Source organism: Balaenoptera acutorostrata, chromosome 1 (assembly GCF_949987535.1).
Source record: "Balaenoptera acutorostrata chromosome 1, mBalAcu1.1, whole genome shotgun sequence".
Lineage (NCBI taxonomy): Eukaryota > Metazoa > Chordata > Mammalia > Artiodactyla > Balaenopteridae > Balaenoptera > Balaenoptera acutorostrata.
In genome coordinates, this window is record NC_080064.1 from 135,022,636 (window position 1) to 135,040,642 (window position 18,007).

General features: G+C 38.5%; 1 protein-coding gene across 4 annotated transcripts in view; it reads left to right on the forward strand.

Annotated features, from left to right (window-relative positions):
* The window catches only part of RABGAP1L (RAB GTPase activating protein 1 like), a 706,627-nt gene that overhangs the window by 558,413 nt on the left and 130,207 nt on the right, over positions 1 to 18,007 (forward strand). For 3 of the 4 annotated variants that reach the window (XM_057545595.1, XM_057545598.1, XM_057545602.1), the window contains one exon: positions 12,516 to 12,644. In XM_057545595.1, coding sequence (XP_057401578.1) covers positions 12,516 to 12,644 — 129 coding nt within the window. Of the gene's footprint in view, positions 1 to 3,661; positions 4,348 to 12,515; positions 12,645 to 18,007 lie in introns of those variants that run through there. The other variant, XM_007165354.3, reaches the window with a different exon arrangement.

Consider the following 18,007-nt stretch of genomic DNA (forward strand, 5'->3'; position numbering starts at 1 on the left):
TATAACTCAAAAATTTATCTTTGAGTTATAAGTACGCTGTATTTATTGCTGAATCTGATCAGCAATAAATAAATTACTTGGGGAGTTGGGGAGGCATAAGGGGAAATGCTCACTGAGGTTACTCACTCTCGTAGGGCTTCAAAAATTGCTAGAATACATTCTTTCTTTTTGCCAAGTGATATTCTAGAAGAGTTATTTTACCTGATATTGATCAACAGCCTATTCTCAAGGGGCAACCTGAAAACAACCTGGAAAATTATGGAAATTTTGAAAGCAAGGGTGATGCTTTCTTTCTTCTTTCTTTTCTTTTTTTTTTTGGAAGGGGGCTATGTATGTATGGTGCTTTTATGCTCCATAGAGTGATACATGCTAAGGTGGGTTGGGCTTGGGCTGATGTCCCCATGTGTATAGAACTGAATTAATAAGTCTCTGAGAAGAAGTCTGGTTTACCTTGATGTGGAAAGGGGGATGGAAGCACAGGGATGAACATTACAACCTGGGATATGTTCAGCCCTGGAATGCAGGGAGATGAGGCAGCTCTCAGTGTGGTCATCGGGAGGCAGGGGACACCTGCCAGGCTCGGAGGGCCTTCTGTACCACATCTTCCCACTGGGCATTTGATATCACCTCCTTCGCCCTTGTCACCAACTCTGCATGTTCTGGGTCCGTGGCTGTAGAGTTGTGGCTGCTCAGTGCTGTAGCCCCCTCCTCATCTTCATCCTCGCTCTCTACTGGCCTGTCTGGGCATTGAAGCCCTAGGGCCTAGTTCCAACCCTGGACGTCAGCAGCTCCATCTTCTGCACCCCCCACTGGTGCCAGCTCTGCCCCTTCTGGTTCGGGGTGTTGGTTCAGGGGCTGGTAGGAGCAGCTAGCTGGACCTGCCCCCATTTCTTCCTGTTCTTCCTCAGGCTCTCCGCTCCTCTAATCCCCGGTGCCTTCTGTAGGCCCCTGGTGTGACAGTTCCTCAGCCTCATTGGGGTAGGTGTGCCCTGGACCCTGCTGCCGAAAACGACTTCTTCCATCCCAGCGGGGCCCACTCAGAGCCTGAAGCTGAACCTGTACCTTTTACCTCCTCAAGGATAATACGTATTTGAGGGGAAGGATGATGGAGAGATTGGGAAAACTGAAACACATGACCACTTGTTTGTAGTGCCTTTTACACAGCATTTTGTTAAATGTACCTAAATCTTTTAAGTGTAAGTTGGTTTGCTCATTAAACTATCATATTTTAATTACTACATTTAATATTTAGTGCATATAGTTTTAACTTCTTTTTTGAGCATCAGAGCCAAACCATACAGTTCCAAAGTCTTTTGATTAATTTTTTAATTTAATTCCTTTTGGGCAATAAATTTTTTATTTCTGGTTTATATAAGTAAAAAAAAAATGCTTCTGCCTGTGGTCTTTGAGACCAAGTCAGATGGATGGAAACATCTACCCTATCTTTTAAAAAAAATCAATCATAAAAAATCCTATAAGCTAAGGAGTCACTGAATTTTTTCTTCTTTTGCAAGTCAAAATGTCCCCTTGCTCTTCAGTGTAAAGCTTCTATGGCCGTGCTTTTCACACTTACACAGCCGTAGCACAGTCTTTTCAAACAAAATCTCATGCAGAACTTCACTATGTAAATAAGATGAAAATGGAGCTGTTGTTGCTGGTGGGGGGAGGGTAGGGGGCGCGGGTAATGAGAGACCCAGAACCTCTTCCCTCTTCCCCCTTACAGCTAAACCAGCTCCCACCCTGGGTAGCCCATAAGACATTTCCTCCAAAATCTTAGGGATCTTGAATTTTTATATATATATATATGTATATATATGTATGTATATATATACATATATATATACACACACATATATATACATATATATATATATATACACATCATATTCTAATGGCTTTTATCATTTTACATTAAAATCTTTACTTTGTATAGGTTTTGGTTTTTTTTTTTTGGCTGTGTTGGGTCTTCGTTTCTGTGCGAGGGCTTTCTCTAGTTGCAGCAAGCGGGGGCCACTCTTCATCGCGGTGCGCGGGCCTCTCACTATCGTGGCCTCTTTTGTTGCGGAGCACAGGCTCCAGACGCGCAGGCTCAGTAGTTGTGGCTCACGGGCCTAGTTGCTCCGTGGCATGTGGGATCTTCCCAGACCAGGGCTTGAACCTGTGTCCCCTGCATTGGCAGGCAGATTCTCAACCACTGTGCCACCAGGGAAGCCCTGTATAGGTTTTTAAGAAATCATTTTTGGAAGAAGTAGAAGGCCTGACAGCAAAATATAAATATCTTATTTAAGATATTTTGTTAATTAATACTTTAAATGTTTAACCAAAAAAAGTTTTGTTTACCTGAGGTTTTGGAAAAATAAACCAAACAATATTCTCTTAAGGAAGGCAATATTTCCCTTTATCCCCAATTCTCTAATTAATGTATTTCTGTAACCAAGATCACAGAGGTATGCTGATAAATATGTTTCTATTTTCTTACTTGCAGAGATCTGTAACTTATTTATCAAAATAGGAAACTAAGACTCAGAAGGAACTTTCTCCAGCTCTCTTAGCCCCATTCGTCTTTGCACCATGCTACAGCTTGCATGGAGAAACTGGTCTGGTATTCATATGAGACCAACTACAGAACAGTAGCACCAAGATTCTGAATATATAGTAGTTAATTGTTAGGATAAAGTTAAGAAACTACCCTTAAAGGGGGTCTTGTCCTTCTGCCTTGATTTGGCTAAAACTGATGATTCACATCAAGAAAATTAATATAAAACTTTAATAGTAAGATTGTAAAATTTTAAACTATGAGTAACTCTAAGTTATACTATTACAAGGGAAGGATTAGACCAGAATGCATCAAAACAATGTTTTGAACTATTAACTGAGTGTTTATCAAAGTCTTTAGGTTAGGAAAGTTTTTTTGCTTTGAGAATCTCAACTTTAATAGTTCCTTAAAGGTATACTCTTATTATGCTGTAGGTTTTTATGCTTTATCATATTGTGTATTTATAAAATCTTCATTTTTGCTATGTTGTATACCTGAAACTTACATAATGCTGTACATCAACTATACCACAATAACAAATAAAAATACATTAAAAATAATCTTCCTTTTAATTTCAGCTAGCCTTCCCAGAATGCTGAAATACTTCTGCATATCCTAGCATTGCAAAAAGTCATTACTGTATAAACACTTCAATGTGAGGGCATGTCGTTTCTTGGACGTTCGGTCCTTGCTCTTCTGTCTATACTCTATCATTTTCTCCTAAGCCTCTGTTCTGTTAGAGATTTCAGTGATCTAACAAGGATTGGAGCATCCCACTTTAAATATGCAGTAAAAAAATCAGACTTGTATCTGTTACCATTATTAGAAAGCAAGAGTGAATAAAGGTCAGCCTTTTAGCTGGCAGGCTGTCTGATTTTTCTGTGAGCATCACATGTTAGGAGAAGCGAGTTCATCTGTCTGTGGGTTTAAGATTCAACAGCCTAAACTGTCAGCCTAACACTGATTGAAGGTGGACTGGGAGGGGAAGCGCATCTGTCCAAGGCTCGCCATTGGCTTCCTGTTACAGCATTCTCCCCCGAGACAGACTCTGCGTGCTCATTCACCTGCCTCCTCCTCTTCCCTCCCCTTCCTTCCCTACCCCTTCATTACTGATTCACAGCGAGAGGCAGCAACAGCAGAGCTGCTTGTCACGAATCAAGGATTGCAATGAGCTCATCCTTTTCTCCTTGCAGCTTCACAACTGCCCTGGCTTCCTGGCTCCTGCTCCTGCTCTTTGCTCACGCACAGACACACACACTCACTCTCTCACATACACACAGCGCAGACACACACACACACACACACTCACATGCTAGACCCTTCTAAGCAGCTTGTCCATTTTTACACATGTATGTGAACTCTCCTGCATCACTCTTGGCCATTTTCTTGCATTCGCTTGCTTTTGCTGTTTTTTTAATTTAGATCAGCATTTGATTTCATTTCCAGTCTACTTTGGGGCTCTGGCACAGTAGATAATTTAGCCAAAATGTTTTTCTTGTGGAGACGTTAGCTGGCAGTTCCCACCACAGACTGGCTTGTGCGTGCTCCTGGGGAGACCTAAGCCTGGCTCCCCTCCCGCCGCAGTTCTCAAAATTGTGGATAAGAGATCCAGCTTTCTCATTCTGGATACCTACTTGCTGCTCATGGAAGAAGGGGTGCCCTGCCCAGCCCCAGCTGCTAAGCTCACAGCTCCTGTCAAAAAGTCCCAGGACATGCACGACGAGAGGAACAAGCTGGTGAATGAGTATGCGTGTCGAGTGCTGGAACTTCTGGGGATGGGGCATCGTCTGTTTGTGCCTCGGCTTCTGGCGGTGAGACTGTTTTTCATTGAACTTCATTTGTAAAGAATCTGCCATCCTCTGTGAGAATTCCCTGTATCCCTGGCAGAGGCTTGCGGTCTCCTGTCTGCTTCCCCTTCTCCCCACTCTACCGAGAAGGAAGTGCTGAGTGGCCACAGGCATGGGGCTCTGTCCGAGCCTGGTCCGTGCCACTCCTTAATTGGCTAGAGGAGATATGGCTCTCCTCTCTGAGCCCAGGTTAGTGGCATTATCTCTGTGGCAGCAAAAAAAAAAAAAAAAAAAAAGGTCTTATGGCTGGCCAGGCTCAGCAATAAAGCAGAATACCCAAGTGCTTGATGGAGGCATTCTGCTATTTCTGTCTCCAAGGGGTTAAATTTTACACCAGACATTATTGCGACTTATCTAGACTATGCCTGCTTTGCTTTCTAACCTCTCCATTTGATGGCCAATTTGGTTGTGTTAATAGGGAATTTTGCCCCTTAAAAATCATTGGTTAGGAAATTACAGATTTCTCTCCTGGAATGTTCGGACTGTGTATCTATGAAACAGCTCTGTGCTGAGTCTGGGAAGTCTGCCTTGCTTGTTTTTTGATTTCCTGAACAAGAGAAAAATCACCCTTCTGCACTTCCTACCAAGGGTTAAAATTAAATACCCACAATCACTGGTGCAGTGTTTCTTTTTAGTGGTTTGAGAACTATACCTAGCAACTGTTCTATAATGTAATTGGTCTATGGTAGTCCTATACCATTATTTGGTAATTGGGCAAGAATAATTTTGCTTTGTTTATTTTATACAATGGAGTTTAATACCATTCTAGACTGTTCCCTCATTTGGTTCTCTCATATTTGAGGCTTTTTCAAAAGTACAATATTGACTTGACTGAATTTAACTCTTTTCTCTCACATATCTCCCTCTAGTATAGTTCATCTCTGTTTATGCTTATGTTTACAATTATTAAGTAAGTCTTCATGTATCTATTTGCATGTAAATATAATCTCTCCTGTATCATCGTAACAGACATGTTAGGTAGCCGTGCACATAAGGGATTTCTCACCCAGAAGAAAGTCTGTTTATCATTGCAAGGTGAAGTTAGATGCAGTGACCAGCATACAATTATAGAGAAGGGGGTGGTATATTTTGAGAAATATGGTTCCTTTGTCATTTAAGAAAGAAGAGCTCAATGTATATGTTTTAATGCCTAGGTGAGGTCATCAGTGCTCACTTGAATTTTGTTCCCCTGAATCATCACATTTTTTTTCTTAATAAAGGAGAAAACTGAAGATTCATGATTCTATTAGAAAGGAGTTTTTTGTTTTTGTTTTTGTTTTTTAACAGTGAAATAAAAAGCATTTTTTTTTCAGGAGCTTTGACACTAAGAAGTGCTAAAATATATTTCAACCAATTCTCTGCCTCTCTTTGAGGAATTAGTTTTTGGTCTAATACACTTCCATATTCTTAAAGACTGCTTAACTTTGTGTCTCATGGGCTTCCACTGATAACTTTACAGTGATCCGGCGCTGCCTATCTTTGGCATTTACATTTTCAGTGTTTTGAAGGAAAACATAAAATAGATAACTAAGAATATCTCTCATACTAAAATCTGCATCAAAATCCGGATGACTCTAGCGTAAAACGATTGTCAACAACAAAACCCATAAGCTTCACAAGCTTCAGATCTGTGGGAGGTCATAGATATCTATATGTTGCAACTGTACAAAGTCGGCTTGGTTGCTCAGTTAGGTACCTGAGGTGGTGATACAGCCCTCAGGTTGTTTTGGGCTCTAACATTACAGGTAATAGTGCCATTTGCATTATATGTGGAAAGTGTGTGCTGCGTTGTGTATAGGGCCATTTGGAAATCTCTGACTTTGTTATACAGTGTTGTACTTAAAAGATTGTCGATAGAACTAGGGTACTCTACATTCTGAGAAATCACATGCCCTTTAATTAGCAATATGGCTATGAATTGGGATCAGCTATCCAATGAGTTATTGCTCAAAGTTTAGCATGTGTACCAGAGGGAAGTACAGTTGTTCAGCCTTGTGTTATTGGACTGGCTAATGATGTGGGATCAGTGGCTAATCTGCACAGGGTAATCCTAAGAGGAATCCTGCCACATGCAATGTTGCAGTCTTTGCATTACCAGTCAAGAGGGCAAGCACTGAAGTTTAGGTTTTTAATCATGTTTTAAATATGAATGTGTGTGTGGGTTAAACACATACAAATCCCTTATTTTACTTTTAAGATCCCAGTAGTTTTCTTCATATAAGACAAGTTAATTTTCTTAATGAAACTGATCAAATAAATGAAGATTTACCAAGACAGTGTTGCAGATTTGGACTTTGAGCCTTATTTATTGTTCCCTGATTCAGAGAGAGACCATCAAGCTATGAGAACACCAAGCACATTTGGAATTTTTGCTTATTGTCCTTCAAAGGTACACCTAGTAAAGAATAATTTCCCTTTAATAAATCAAGTACAAGTACTCCATTTTAGATATTACCACAAGGCATAAATTCTGTGTGCAGACTCACCAAACACACGTTTCTTTGGTGAAATTAAAATACTAAAGCAAGGGATATACGTATCCTAGATACCAGCTAAGTAATGTCCTCTTCTAAAGCCTGTGCTTCCAAATGATTCTCAGACCTCCAGAAACATTTCTCAACGGAATGGAAATCCTGTTAGACACTATAACTAAAGGAAGAAAAGCCATTTGTGGTGAATATAGCGAAGGTGAGAAAGAGAAACATGCCTAGATTTTTTTTTTCAAATAATCCCCTAAAATAATCAAACCTAGATTTTGCTGCTTATCAGAGGCCCTTAAAGAAAGATTTGTCATCCAAGAAAATGAGAGGTTTCGAATAGAAGCATCTGGAGCTAACACTCAAATGTTAGAACTGTTCATTTCCACCCACCCTGCCTTCTTTTTTTAAAAAAAAAAAATCACTGTAAAATGTGATACTCTTGCACTGAATTTTTCAGTGGGAAAAACACACTCCAAATGGTATTAGCAGGGGCACGTAGCCAGAGTTCATACTCCTCTGTAAGTGTGTGAAATTTGTAGAAAGAGGAAAAACTTTTACTCAGGTTCAAAATCTTCCCTATCCTCCTAGATTTTTTCTTTTTGCTTTTATATGACATGGGAAGTTATTATCAGATCATTATATGTTGATATCAGGTGTTGGCTATACTTTCAATCTGATACTCTGGGCACTGTGCACAGTGAATCCAAAGGACTCTCAGGCTGAAGAGGATTGACATATATCTATAGCCAAATGCTCCAGCTGTCCCTCCAGTAACCATTTAAAGTTTAATTTTGATCATATTTCTTATGCTGTCAAACTGCATCCTAGTTTTGTTTGTTTTTTTTAGTTTGTGGACTTCCTTAAAACATTAATTTTAAGGAGGGAATAAAAGAGCAGAGGAGAAAGTTTCTCTCCCATTTTTATTTACCTCTGTTGTTGACTGCTGCAAGGATTACTCACTGAAGAGAGATGATAACTCTTAAAAGAAGTTAAAGACTCCAGTATAAATGTTGCCATGCATACTTCTGATGCCCCCCAAATATAAAAATCAATTTTTATATCAAAATAAGTCTTACATCTCCTTTCTAATTTGCATCTTATAAATTTTTGACTTATTAATAGTGAGTATGCTTGAAGTAGATCCTTTATAAAGTCATGGAACAGATATATGTTGGTGTCCATTGTGTGCCTGGCGATGTGCTTAATTCATTTTACTGGGGTGAGTGGGAAGGATTCTTACATTAACATCCTACTTACCTTTCCCTCTGGATATTTATTTCTACCTACTTGAAAGGAAGTAGAAGTAGGACTTGTTTAAATGTTTTTTAATTATCCAGGTAATCTTTTTATATAGCTCTATTCATAGAAATGAGGAAGAAGTAATGTTACCTTTGAAGGTGTAATTGGTAAACATGTTTCCTATCATCACTTAAAAGGATTTGACAGAAAGTTTGGAGAGCAGAAGATGAGTATTAGTAGAGCCACTGATTTTCAAAAGTTATCATTTATTAGTTCTTATTTAAAAGCTGGTAGAGTTCTTTCCTTATTGTACAAGAGAAGAAAACATGCCTTTGCTTATTCAAATTCCCTAATTCTTGTCTATATTATCTTCTGGCTGACATTACTTAACAAATAATGTTAGGAAAGTAATTGCGTTTTCATTATTTTACTATTCCTTCCCTATTGTTCTGAAGGTAATATGGAAAAACTCTAAGAATTTCCCAGTTGAAGAACAGCCTTTCCAATTTAAATCAATTATTCTAGCCTGATGGGGTTCTGTGTAGTGAGTACAGATGGATAATGTTATCCAGAAGCCAGCCCAACCTCTTTCGGGTACTTGGTTTGGTTTTTGAAATGTTAGTCTGCCTTTTAGGGGTGTATTTTTAAAGCTTGGGTCTTATCACAAGATCATGTGTTAAACTTCTCTTCTTTGTTGGAGTAGAGGGTTAGCATTCATGCAATTATAAACTCAATTATAACCATTAATTAAGTTAATATCTCCATAGTCAGCTCATTAATAATTAGTATGTGTGATTGAAGCCATGTTTTAGTTTCATAGAAAGCACCACTACCTATATTTTGGACTAATATTATTACATCAACGCTTGACATTTATGAGGTGTATATATTTTAACAAAATAATAGGTACAAAGTGACTCAAATTTTGTTAAATATATATGAGATGTATCTATAAGGTTAGGAAAAAAGGACTATAAGCAATGTAACAAAATGTTATACTAAAATTTCAGTATCTGAGCATATTTGAGCAACAGAGACAACTTTCCAAAATGTTGTCCCTTATATTTGTTTTGGGGTTCACAAAATATACTCATATGCCTTAACTTATTTCATTCTCAAATACTCGAGGTTGAAAATAGTCCCACTTTTTTTTTTTTAATTAATTAATTTATTTTTGGCTGTGTTGGGTCTTCATTTCTGTGCGAGGGCTTTCTCTAGTTGCGGCAAGCGGAGGCCACTCTTCATCGCGGTGCGCAGGCCTCTCACTATCGCGGCCTCTCCCGTTGCGGAGCGCACGCTCCAGACGCGCAGGCTCAGTAGCTGTGGCTCACGGGCCTGTTTGCTCCGCGGCATGTGGGATCTTCCCGGACCAGGGCTCGAACCTGTGTCCCCTGCATTGGCAGGCAGATTCTCAACCACTGCGCCACCAGGGAAGCCCAGTCCCACTTTTAAAGTAGGAGAACAGTGGAGAATTATGTAGTACCATGAGTTAGCCAGAGTTGGAATTGAAATATTCCATCCTTTGCAACCTTGCTTGAGCACCTTTAATTGACAAGTACTTCCTAGAGGCTAAAATTAGAGGATTAAATAAGATGCATTTTCTACACTTGCCTCATGATTATCAGAGCTCCTCACTTCAGGGGCTTGAGTTAGGCCAGTCACGCAATCTGGAGCTTCACTAACACCCGCGGTGTCTTGGAAATGGCAGTCACAGGGCACTCTGAATTCTGGTTTCCAGAGACTTAACCTGAGTTGGGCTTCAGCCAACTGGGCTGAGTTGGGCTTCTCCCCACTTGGGTAGGGAGCTCCTTGCTGTACCTCCCCTGAGACTACAGCCTCCTCTAAACAGCATCTCTGTGTGCCTGGCCATCCCTGCCTGACCAGAGGGCAAATGTCACAGGATATTTGACTTCTCATCTTTAATCCTAACCTTTCTGCTTTTGTATGAACTCAGAGGCTGGACTTGAAATTAGGCCTTGGGCAGTATTAGAAAATTAGGTAACCATGCTGCTGCCTGCAGGCAATAGACTGCTCCCCACCATTTTTGGGCATCTGTTTGCAGGTAACGAGAGGTTAGTTGCACTGACAATAGAAGAGGTGCCCTTAGAAGGTTTTTGAGTAATGAAGAAAGCTACTCATCCTGTTTCGCTACAAACTCTATAAGCAGCCTGTGTTGAACTTTCCCAACAATTGCCAAAGAGATAATCATCAGAACCAGTATTACAGGTGAAAAAGGATGTAGTATGTCTGGCATAACTGGTAGGTGGATGCTTTCTCAATAATTCAGCAGTTGATATTTTAGTTGAAGAGGCCCTCTTTGGGGCTGAAGTTGTTTCCAGTAACTGCCTTTTCCGACTAAGTTAAGGTGAGATGATAGCACTTTATCATGCTAAATATTCTCTCCACTACTTATTGCCACCATCTCTCAGTATCTGTGAGGGAGGAAATAAATCTGAGATGTACTGAAGCTTGTTTTTTTTCCCTGGCACTATTAGCCTGGCTCTGTCTTCTGATTACTAGTTTGTGAATCTAAACTTGGGCCAACCTACTTCCCTGTGAAAATGCCTGCTGTGTGAATTAATATATTATTCTATTTTACATGTTTCTGTTTAATGGGGAGGAGAGAAGGGAAGAAAAAATTATATATGTATAGTGAAAGAGAGGCGAAAGTAGAATTCATTCACTTATTCAGTAAATTTTAGTTGAGTACCTCCTGTACTCTAGGCAGTAGTCTTATCACTGTGGATAGAGCAAAGAACAAGACAGACAAATCCCCTTTCCTTAGGATGAAAACAGATGTAAAACTGGAAAATGACTGGATGGAAAATGACTTGATGGACTGGGAGGAAGAATTTAAGTGCTCAGAAAAGGCCTAACTCAGATCTTATATTTGTGTTAAAATCTAGATCACAAAAAGTTATCATTATGAAGATCTGGGGGAAGAATATTCCAGGCAGAGAGAACAGGCAGTAGCCTTCAGTTGGGAATGAACTTGGTGTGTACAAGAAAACAGAAAGAAGGCCAGTGTGCTTGGAGTTTGAGAGCAAGGAGGGAGATGTGATTCAACATGAGGTTGGAGGGGAAGGCAAGGGCCCCAGATCCTGAAGGGTCTTGTGGGCAATGGTAAAGATTTTGGGTTTTATTCTGAGCACAGTAGGAACCACTGGAGAGCTTTACACAGAAGAGCAACATGATCTGAAAAAGTACCATCTAGCTGCTGTAAGGAGAGTAGATTGTGGGGAGCAAGCGCAGAAAGAGGGAGACCAGCTGGGGAGTTACTGCAGTGGCTCAGCTGAGAGGTGACAATGGCTTAGACCAGGCTGTTGGTGATGACAACAGCTCATTAGGAGCAGAATTCCTCTGACTTCCTTATGCTCTTTCAATGCAGTCTTTAAGGTTAATCAGTTTTTAATTTGAATGTAAATAAAGTAATATTTTGAACTAGCATGTAGTTCTGTGATTTCTAGCCACCATGTTTTGTTTTTGTCTGTTTGTTTGTTTTTGTTTTATTCCTGCAGTTTTTGACAATTAAGTGCTGACTCTTAAAACACCTTATTTCTTTTTGGCTTGGCCTACTTCTGTGTACCCAGTCTTTCTCAATCTCTTAATTTGTGTCTCAGTGTTTGCCAGCGATTACTTATAGTTGTTTATTAAAATATTTATTGCCTTTCTTATTACAAAATCTTTACTGCAGAAAAAACAGCAAACTATAAAGAAGAAAAAAAAAATTATAATCCCACTATCCAGAGAAACATTTTCCTTTATTTCCTTTCAGTCTTTTTTCTGTGCATACATATATTTATAAGTGGTGGTTATTTCTTAAGTAAATCTGGCAAGCAGTAGTTTTCATAAGAAGTTCAGTAGTTAAGTGGTTTGCTTCATTTACTTTTTTATAGCAGTCTTTAAGATATGGGTACAATTTCTTATTTTCTTCACTTGAACTGCTACTGTCACTAGTTGAAAAGTCATCCTCATTAGGTGTTTGTTATATAATTCTGCTGTGCTTTGATTGCATTGTCTATGTCTTCAGCCAGCTTTGTAAAATATCCTTAAAATGCCTACCAAGCTAAAATCACAGATTAGTCCCAGAGTTCAAATTTTTTCCTTTTCTGGCATTTTTCTTTTTTTAGAGCCATAACATGGTTAGCTTTGCCAGGATCCACTATTCAAAAATCTTCAGGTAATATAAATTAAATATGTTAGCCTGTTAATCCTTTTGTCACGTCTAGGATTTATGGTGACTTATTTCAGCTTATAGTAAAGAGGTTAGAAATCTCTTCCTAAAAATTTTTGGAGCTCACCTAGATCTTGGCTATAAAAGTACATTCAGGAGAATAGAAATTCCTTTTTCAATGTATTCGTTCTGAACGTAGGTTAAAATGTAATTGATGATTCTTGGTGATTATTTTTTAGACCTCAAAGGAAGATCTTCTGCAGGCTGATTTCGAAGGTGCTTTGAAGTTCTTCAGAGTCCAGCTTCCAAAGAGATACAGGGCAGAAGAAAATGCAAGAAGGTTAATGGAGCAGGCTTGCAATATTAAGGTAAGATATATGAATTTATAGATAATAAAGGTGGAACTTGAATGCAGAATAACATGGCAAATTATATAAAACTCTTTCTCAGTATGTTGCTGGATTTTGACTATGTTTAAGGTGATGTGGTGTATGACCTAGTTTCTCTCAGACTTTTTTGTCAAGCTGATATGTATCTATAGTGGCTGTACCTTCTAGTAGGACTTAGAGTGAACGTTAGCAGGTTCAGGTCGTAACAAGAGGAAGACAAACATTTATCTCATAGGTGGGGCTCTAGAATGGCTTGCTGTGATAGTGGTTTCCATAGCAGCAGACTTAGTATTTAGCTTTTGCCATCTGTTTTAAGATTATTTAGGACCAAGCAAGAAAAGCCTGCTTAGGCCGTGCTTTCCTTTCTCTAAGGGACTTGGAAAGCTCTGTCTTGATCTACCCATTTCCATCCCACACCTGACAAATGTTTGTGGATACATTGCTCCTTATCAGATGTCTGATAAAAATAAACAAATTTTATAAATAAGTTAAAATAGAAATCTCTATCTAGAGAATTGGGGTATCAAGGTGAGATAGCACATTTAAAAAAAAAAAATTGGAACCAATTTACTGATGTAAATTCTTGTACCTTTGGAATATACTAGGGAATCTTCTTACCTAACCATGACAAAAATGTAAATTTGCTTTCTGAAAAACAAAGGTCCCAGGTCTTACGGACTTTACATTCTTGCCGAAGGAAAGAGACAGTAAACAATTAACATACTAAAGAATATATTTAATATGTTAGAAGGTGATAAATAGCTATGAAAAAAGAAAAAGTAGGGCAAAATAAGCAAGATTGGATTGATGGGGAGAAGGAAAGTTATAGTTGTTGTTAGGTAGTCAGAGTAGACCTCACTGAAGGTGAAGGAGATGAATTAGTCATGGAGATGTCTAGGGGAAGAGCAATTCAGCAGAGGCAACAGCTAGTTCAAAGGCCCTGGGGCTTGGCTCATGCCATGTGAGTTCGAGGAACAGCAAGAAGACCAGTGTAGCTGGAATGAAGTGAATGAAAATGAGGGCAATAGGAGAGGAAGTTAGAGAGCTCACAAGGAGCCTAAAAATGTAGGCCACTATAAGGGTTTAGGCTTTGCTTGGAGTGAAGTGAAGAGCCCTTACAAGGTTTTGAGTAGAAGAGTGATAAGATCTGTCTGAGGTTTTAGAGGATTACGGTGCCTACTGTGTTGAGGACAGCCGATAGGAAGGTAAGAGTAGAAGTAGGGAGATCAGATAGGGGGTTTGCAGTAATCCTGTTGAGAAATGATGATAGATTGACCAGGGTGATAATAGTAGGGAAAGAGATGGATTGGAGATGGAGGTGGTTGGAGCCTGGGTATATTTTGAAAGAGAACCAGTGGGATTTCATGATGTATTAAACATGGGTGTGAAAGGAAAAGAGGAGTCAAAATGATTCCACAGATTTGGGATTGAGCAATTAGAAGATAGAGTAGCCATTGATTTATTAAGCTCATTTCTTAAAATGTATTTTGACACAGACTTCACTTAAGCACAATACCCACTGTAACACATTTCTGGTGTAAGATTTTTTTTGAATTTTAAGTTATTTTAAACTAAATTCTAAATGTTTCAAAAGTACAACTCAATGCTGAACGTAAATAACTTGAGGAGAAAAAGATTACATTGTCTTCCAAATGAACTCTGTATTCAAAGAGATCATTTTCCAAAGGTATTAAGAAAGATAGACTGCTGAAGTCTTCATCCTGAAATGCAAACTTTTAAAGGCTTTAAGACTGATTGTTTTATTTGGCTAAGCCAGATGACTAAGCATAAGCCACATTTGTCTGTAGACGTTGAAAACACAGTGGTCATGGTGCCTTTGATTGAATTTTGTGGGTAGTAGGTTTGAAAGGTAGGCTTCAGCCAGCTGATTGTTCCAGAGCTGTCAGAAAGAAGCACTATAACTTGGGGCAGTGCTGTAGGGATCCATTAAAAGACAGCACGCATTTCTAAGAATAAAAGAGTAGAGAGTTAAGAGGTATAGGTAAATATTTTCAAGGGAAATCTAGAACTGTGGGAAAATAACTGAGAACAAAAAACCCAGGAAAGTGATTTAAAAATATGAAATGTACAGGGAAAGATTTTTTCCCAGTATAATTTATGAAGCGCCTCAGAGGATGGAGGTAACTAACGATTGTCAAGCCAGAAACGTGAGATCTGACAGACACTGAAACATAAAATGTTAGAAGACAAGTTCAAAATATGATCTGAATGGATTGTTCCTGGGATGAAAGTGCTATGTGCAACCAGAGTGATTTATTTGGGCATGAACAGATAGATAGGAATTTTTTTTTAGGTAATAATAGAGTTGTTATTTTGTTTTGTGTTTTGTTTCGTTTTTTTTGTATTATCTAAGGAGAGTAACTTTCTCTTAGATACTTAAAACAGTACCCAAGGGACACCATTTTAATTTATAGCATGATCATGAGGCTGATGTGAGGTTTAACTGAAAGAAGGAAGACATAAATTGTACAGTATTCAGGGATCGTGCTGGGACTAGAACGTAGATCTCCAACATGAAAATTTAAGATTGTTTTTAAACCAAGATCTACATTTTTTTTTTTTTTATAAATTTATTTATTTATTTATTTATTTTTGGCTGTGTTGGGTCTCGTTTCTGTGCGTAGGCTTTCTCTAGTTGCAGCGAGTGGGGGCTACTCTTCATCGCAGTGCGCGGGCTTCTCATTGTCGTGGCTTCTCTTGTTATGGAGCACAGGCTCTACCCGCGCAGGCTCAGTAGTTGTGGCTCACGGGCTTAGTTGCTCCGCGGCATGTGGGATCTTCCCAGACCAGGGCTCGAACCCGTGACCTCTGCATTGACAGGCAGATTCTTAACCACTGCGCCACCAGGGAAGCCCCAAGACCTACATTTTGAAATAGCTTTTATATCAAGACCTTAAACATACGCGCACGCGCATACGCGCGCGCACACACACACACACACACACACCTGAAGAGATACTTACGCTTACAATGTATGATGCACTCTGATGTTTTTCTTCTACTATATTTTATTCTATTCCATTTTAAACTTCTACCCTTCCCTCTGCTAGTCACAACCCACTACATGGATTTCACAGCAGCTTGCAGTTTTGAAAAAGCACTCAGGCCTGTTCCGCTCTCGGCCCCTCCTCCCCCTTCCCCATTCTGATATGCTGCAACCCGTGAGAGGCTGTGGAGGATGAGGTGTTACACTGAATAATGAAAGTGGGAGTGTGGTAAGGATGTGAGTCATCGTGCCATCATTACAGCAGCATGTGCTGGGAACTGGAAATGTTAGGAAATCGTGGACTTACAGACCACGGCTGCATGTTAAAGCATTCACAGACAAAGGTGACGACAGGCATGGAACAGGCAAAAAAGTTGGAAATCATGATTTCTTATCCACAGCCTGTTTAACAATAGAATTTCTGTCAAAGGTAATACATTTTTTTTTGGATTTTAATTATGTTTATAGGATTTGTGTACGGTCGTATAGTCTTGGAATGGACATGTTCTCATTTAATTATCCTTGAAAATGAATCACTTTCCTCTAACTTTAAGGAACTAGGTGACCCAGTTATTTCAGTAAACTGGTTTTAAAATAAAGGCAACGGTTAACAGGTAAAAAATAAATTGTTACCTCTGTGTGTGGTTAACAGGATTTATTAATAAAGCGCATTGGATTGGGTAAATAACTTTATTCTTCTGAAACCCGTGTGACATTAAATATCAGGAATATTTTTTGGTGTTTATTTTTTTCTGATTTACTAACATGACTTTAAATCATTCTGATATCCCTTCTGTTCCTATGATCCAGCCAGGCTAAAATGAGAAAATACATTCACCCATCAGACTTTACTTTGAAAAATAATGTGGTTACTTAATATATGAATATCCTGCACTTTCACAGGAAGGCAACTTTTGTTGAATATCGTTATTCAGTTGTTAGCTTATAATTTAAAATTTTGCTATTGCAGAGCTTCTTAAACTTGGATCTTGGCTTCATGGACTCTGAGTCACTAGAAATGTGAATTTCTTTATATAAGTGTTTAAGCATTTTGTTTTTCCTGGTGAGAAAATATGTAGCTTTTATTAGATTCTTAAAGGGAACTCAGTGACTCAAAAAGATTAACTTTTGTGCTGTGGGATCATCTTAAGCTTGTTAAGAAAATTGATATTTCTTTAGAGTATAAGAGTTTATAAATGTGATACCTATGTATATTCAAGTGCATATACATATAACCTTTATAATTTTTCTTGATCTTTTTTTTTACATAATTTTATTCAGTATCACTCACTTATATTGTATTAGGTTGAATTGATGAAATTACCATTCTTGTTGGTCAAAAACTGCCAGGTATTAGACATTGTATGTGATTTAATGCAATATTTTATGCCTCCTTATGTTTCAGATAGGTGCCATGTATGTAGATGATGAGATATTAAAAATTTGGCTCTTTTAAACATCATTTAGTGGGCACTGCTCTGATAAAAATAAAGAGATGAATTAGAAGAGTAAAACATCCATAACATAATTTAGAGTACTATATATATATATCTATATATATCTATCTATATCTATATCTATCTATCTATCTATCTATCATCTATCTATATATATACACATTAGTTCTATGGCCATGTCAAACTTTTCTGAGAATTATTCTCCAAAAGCTGGGAAGCAAGTCTTTTTTTTTTTTTTTTTTTAAGTTGATTTTTATTTGGAACAGTGTTACAAGTGCCACAGTTATGATGAACCTCATTAGTAGAAAAGTTCATCATATCACTCAAAATATTCTATTGGTAAATCTTCATAATAGAATGTTTTAAAAAGTGAAATAGGCTATTTTGTTTGTATTTTATTAGTAAAATAACTTGAACAATATTAAAACTGCAAAATCTGACATTAAACTAAAACAAGGGAATTAGGAAAGAAAGGTCATTTATTGAGTATCTACTATGTGCCAGGAACTATGCAAGAAGACTTCTCAGAGGAAGTAAGATTTAAGATGAGACCTGAAGGATTAGCAGGAATTAAGGAGTATATGGAGGGAGGGGGAAGGAAGTTCCATGCAGAGAATATGCAGAGGCCCAGAGGTAAGAAACGATGGAGCTGTCCAAGACTTAAGCGCAGTTCATGACTGGAGAATAGGGTTCAAGGACGGAGGGAATGAGGGGAGTAGATAGAAGACTTAGAGAGGTAAGCAGGAGCCAAACACCTGGTACAGAGCCATGTAAGCCTGTAATTAATCCAACGGTAATCAACTTGGATTTTATCCTCGGACAGGGGGAAGTATTGTGGGTTTTTAAAGAGGAGACAGAAATGATCAGATTTATGTTTT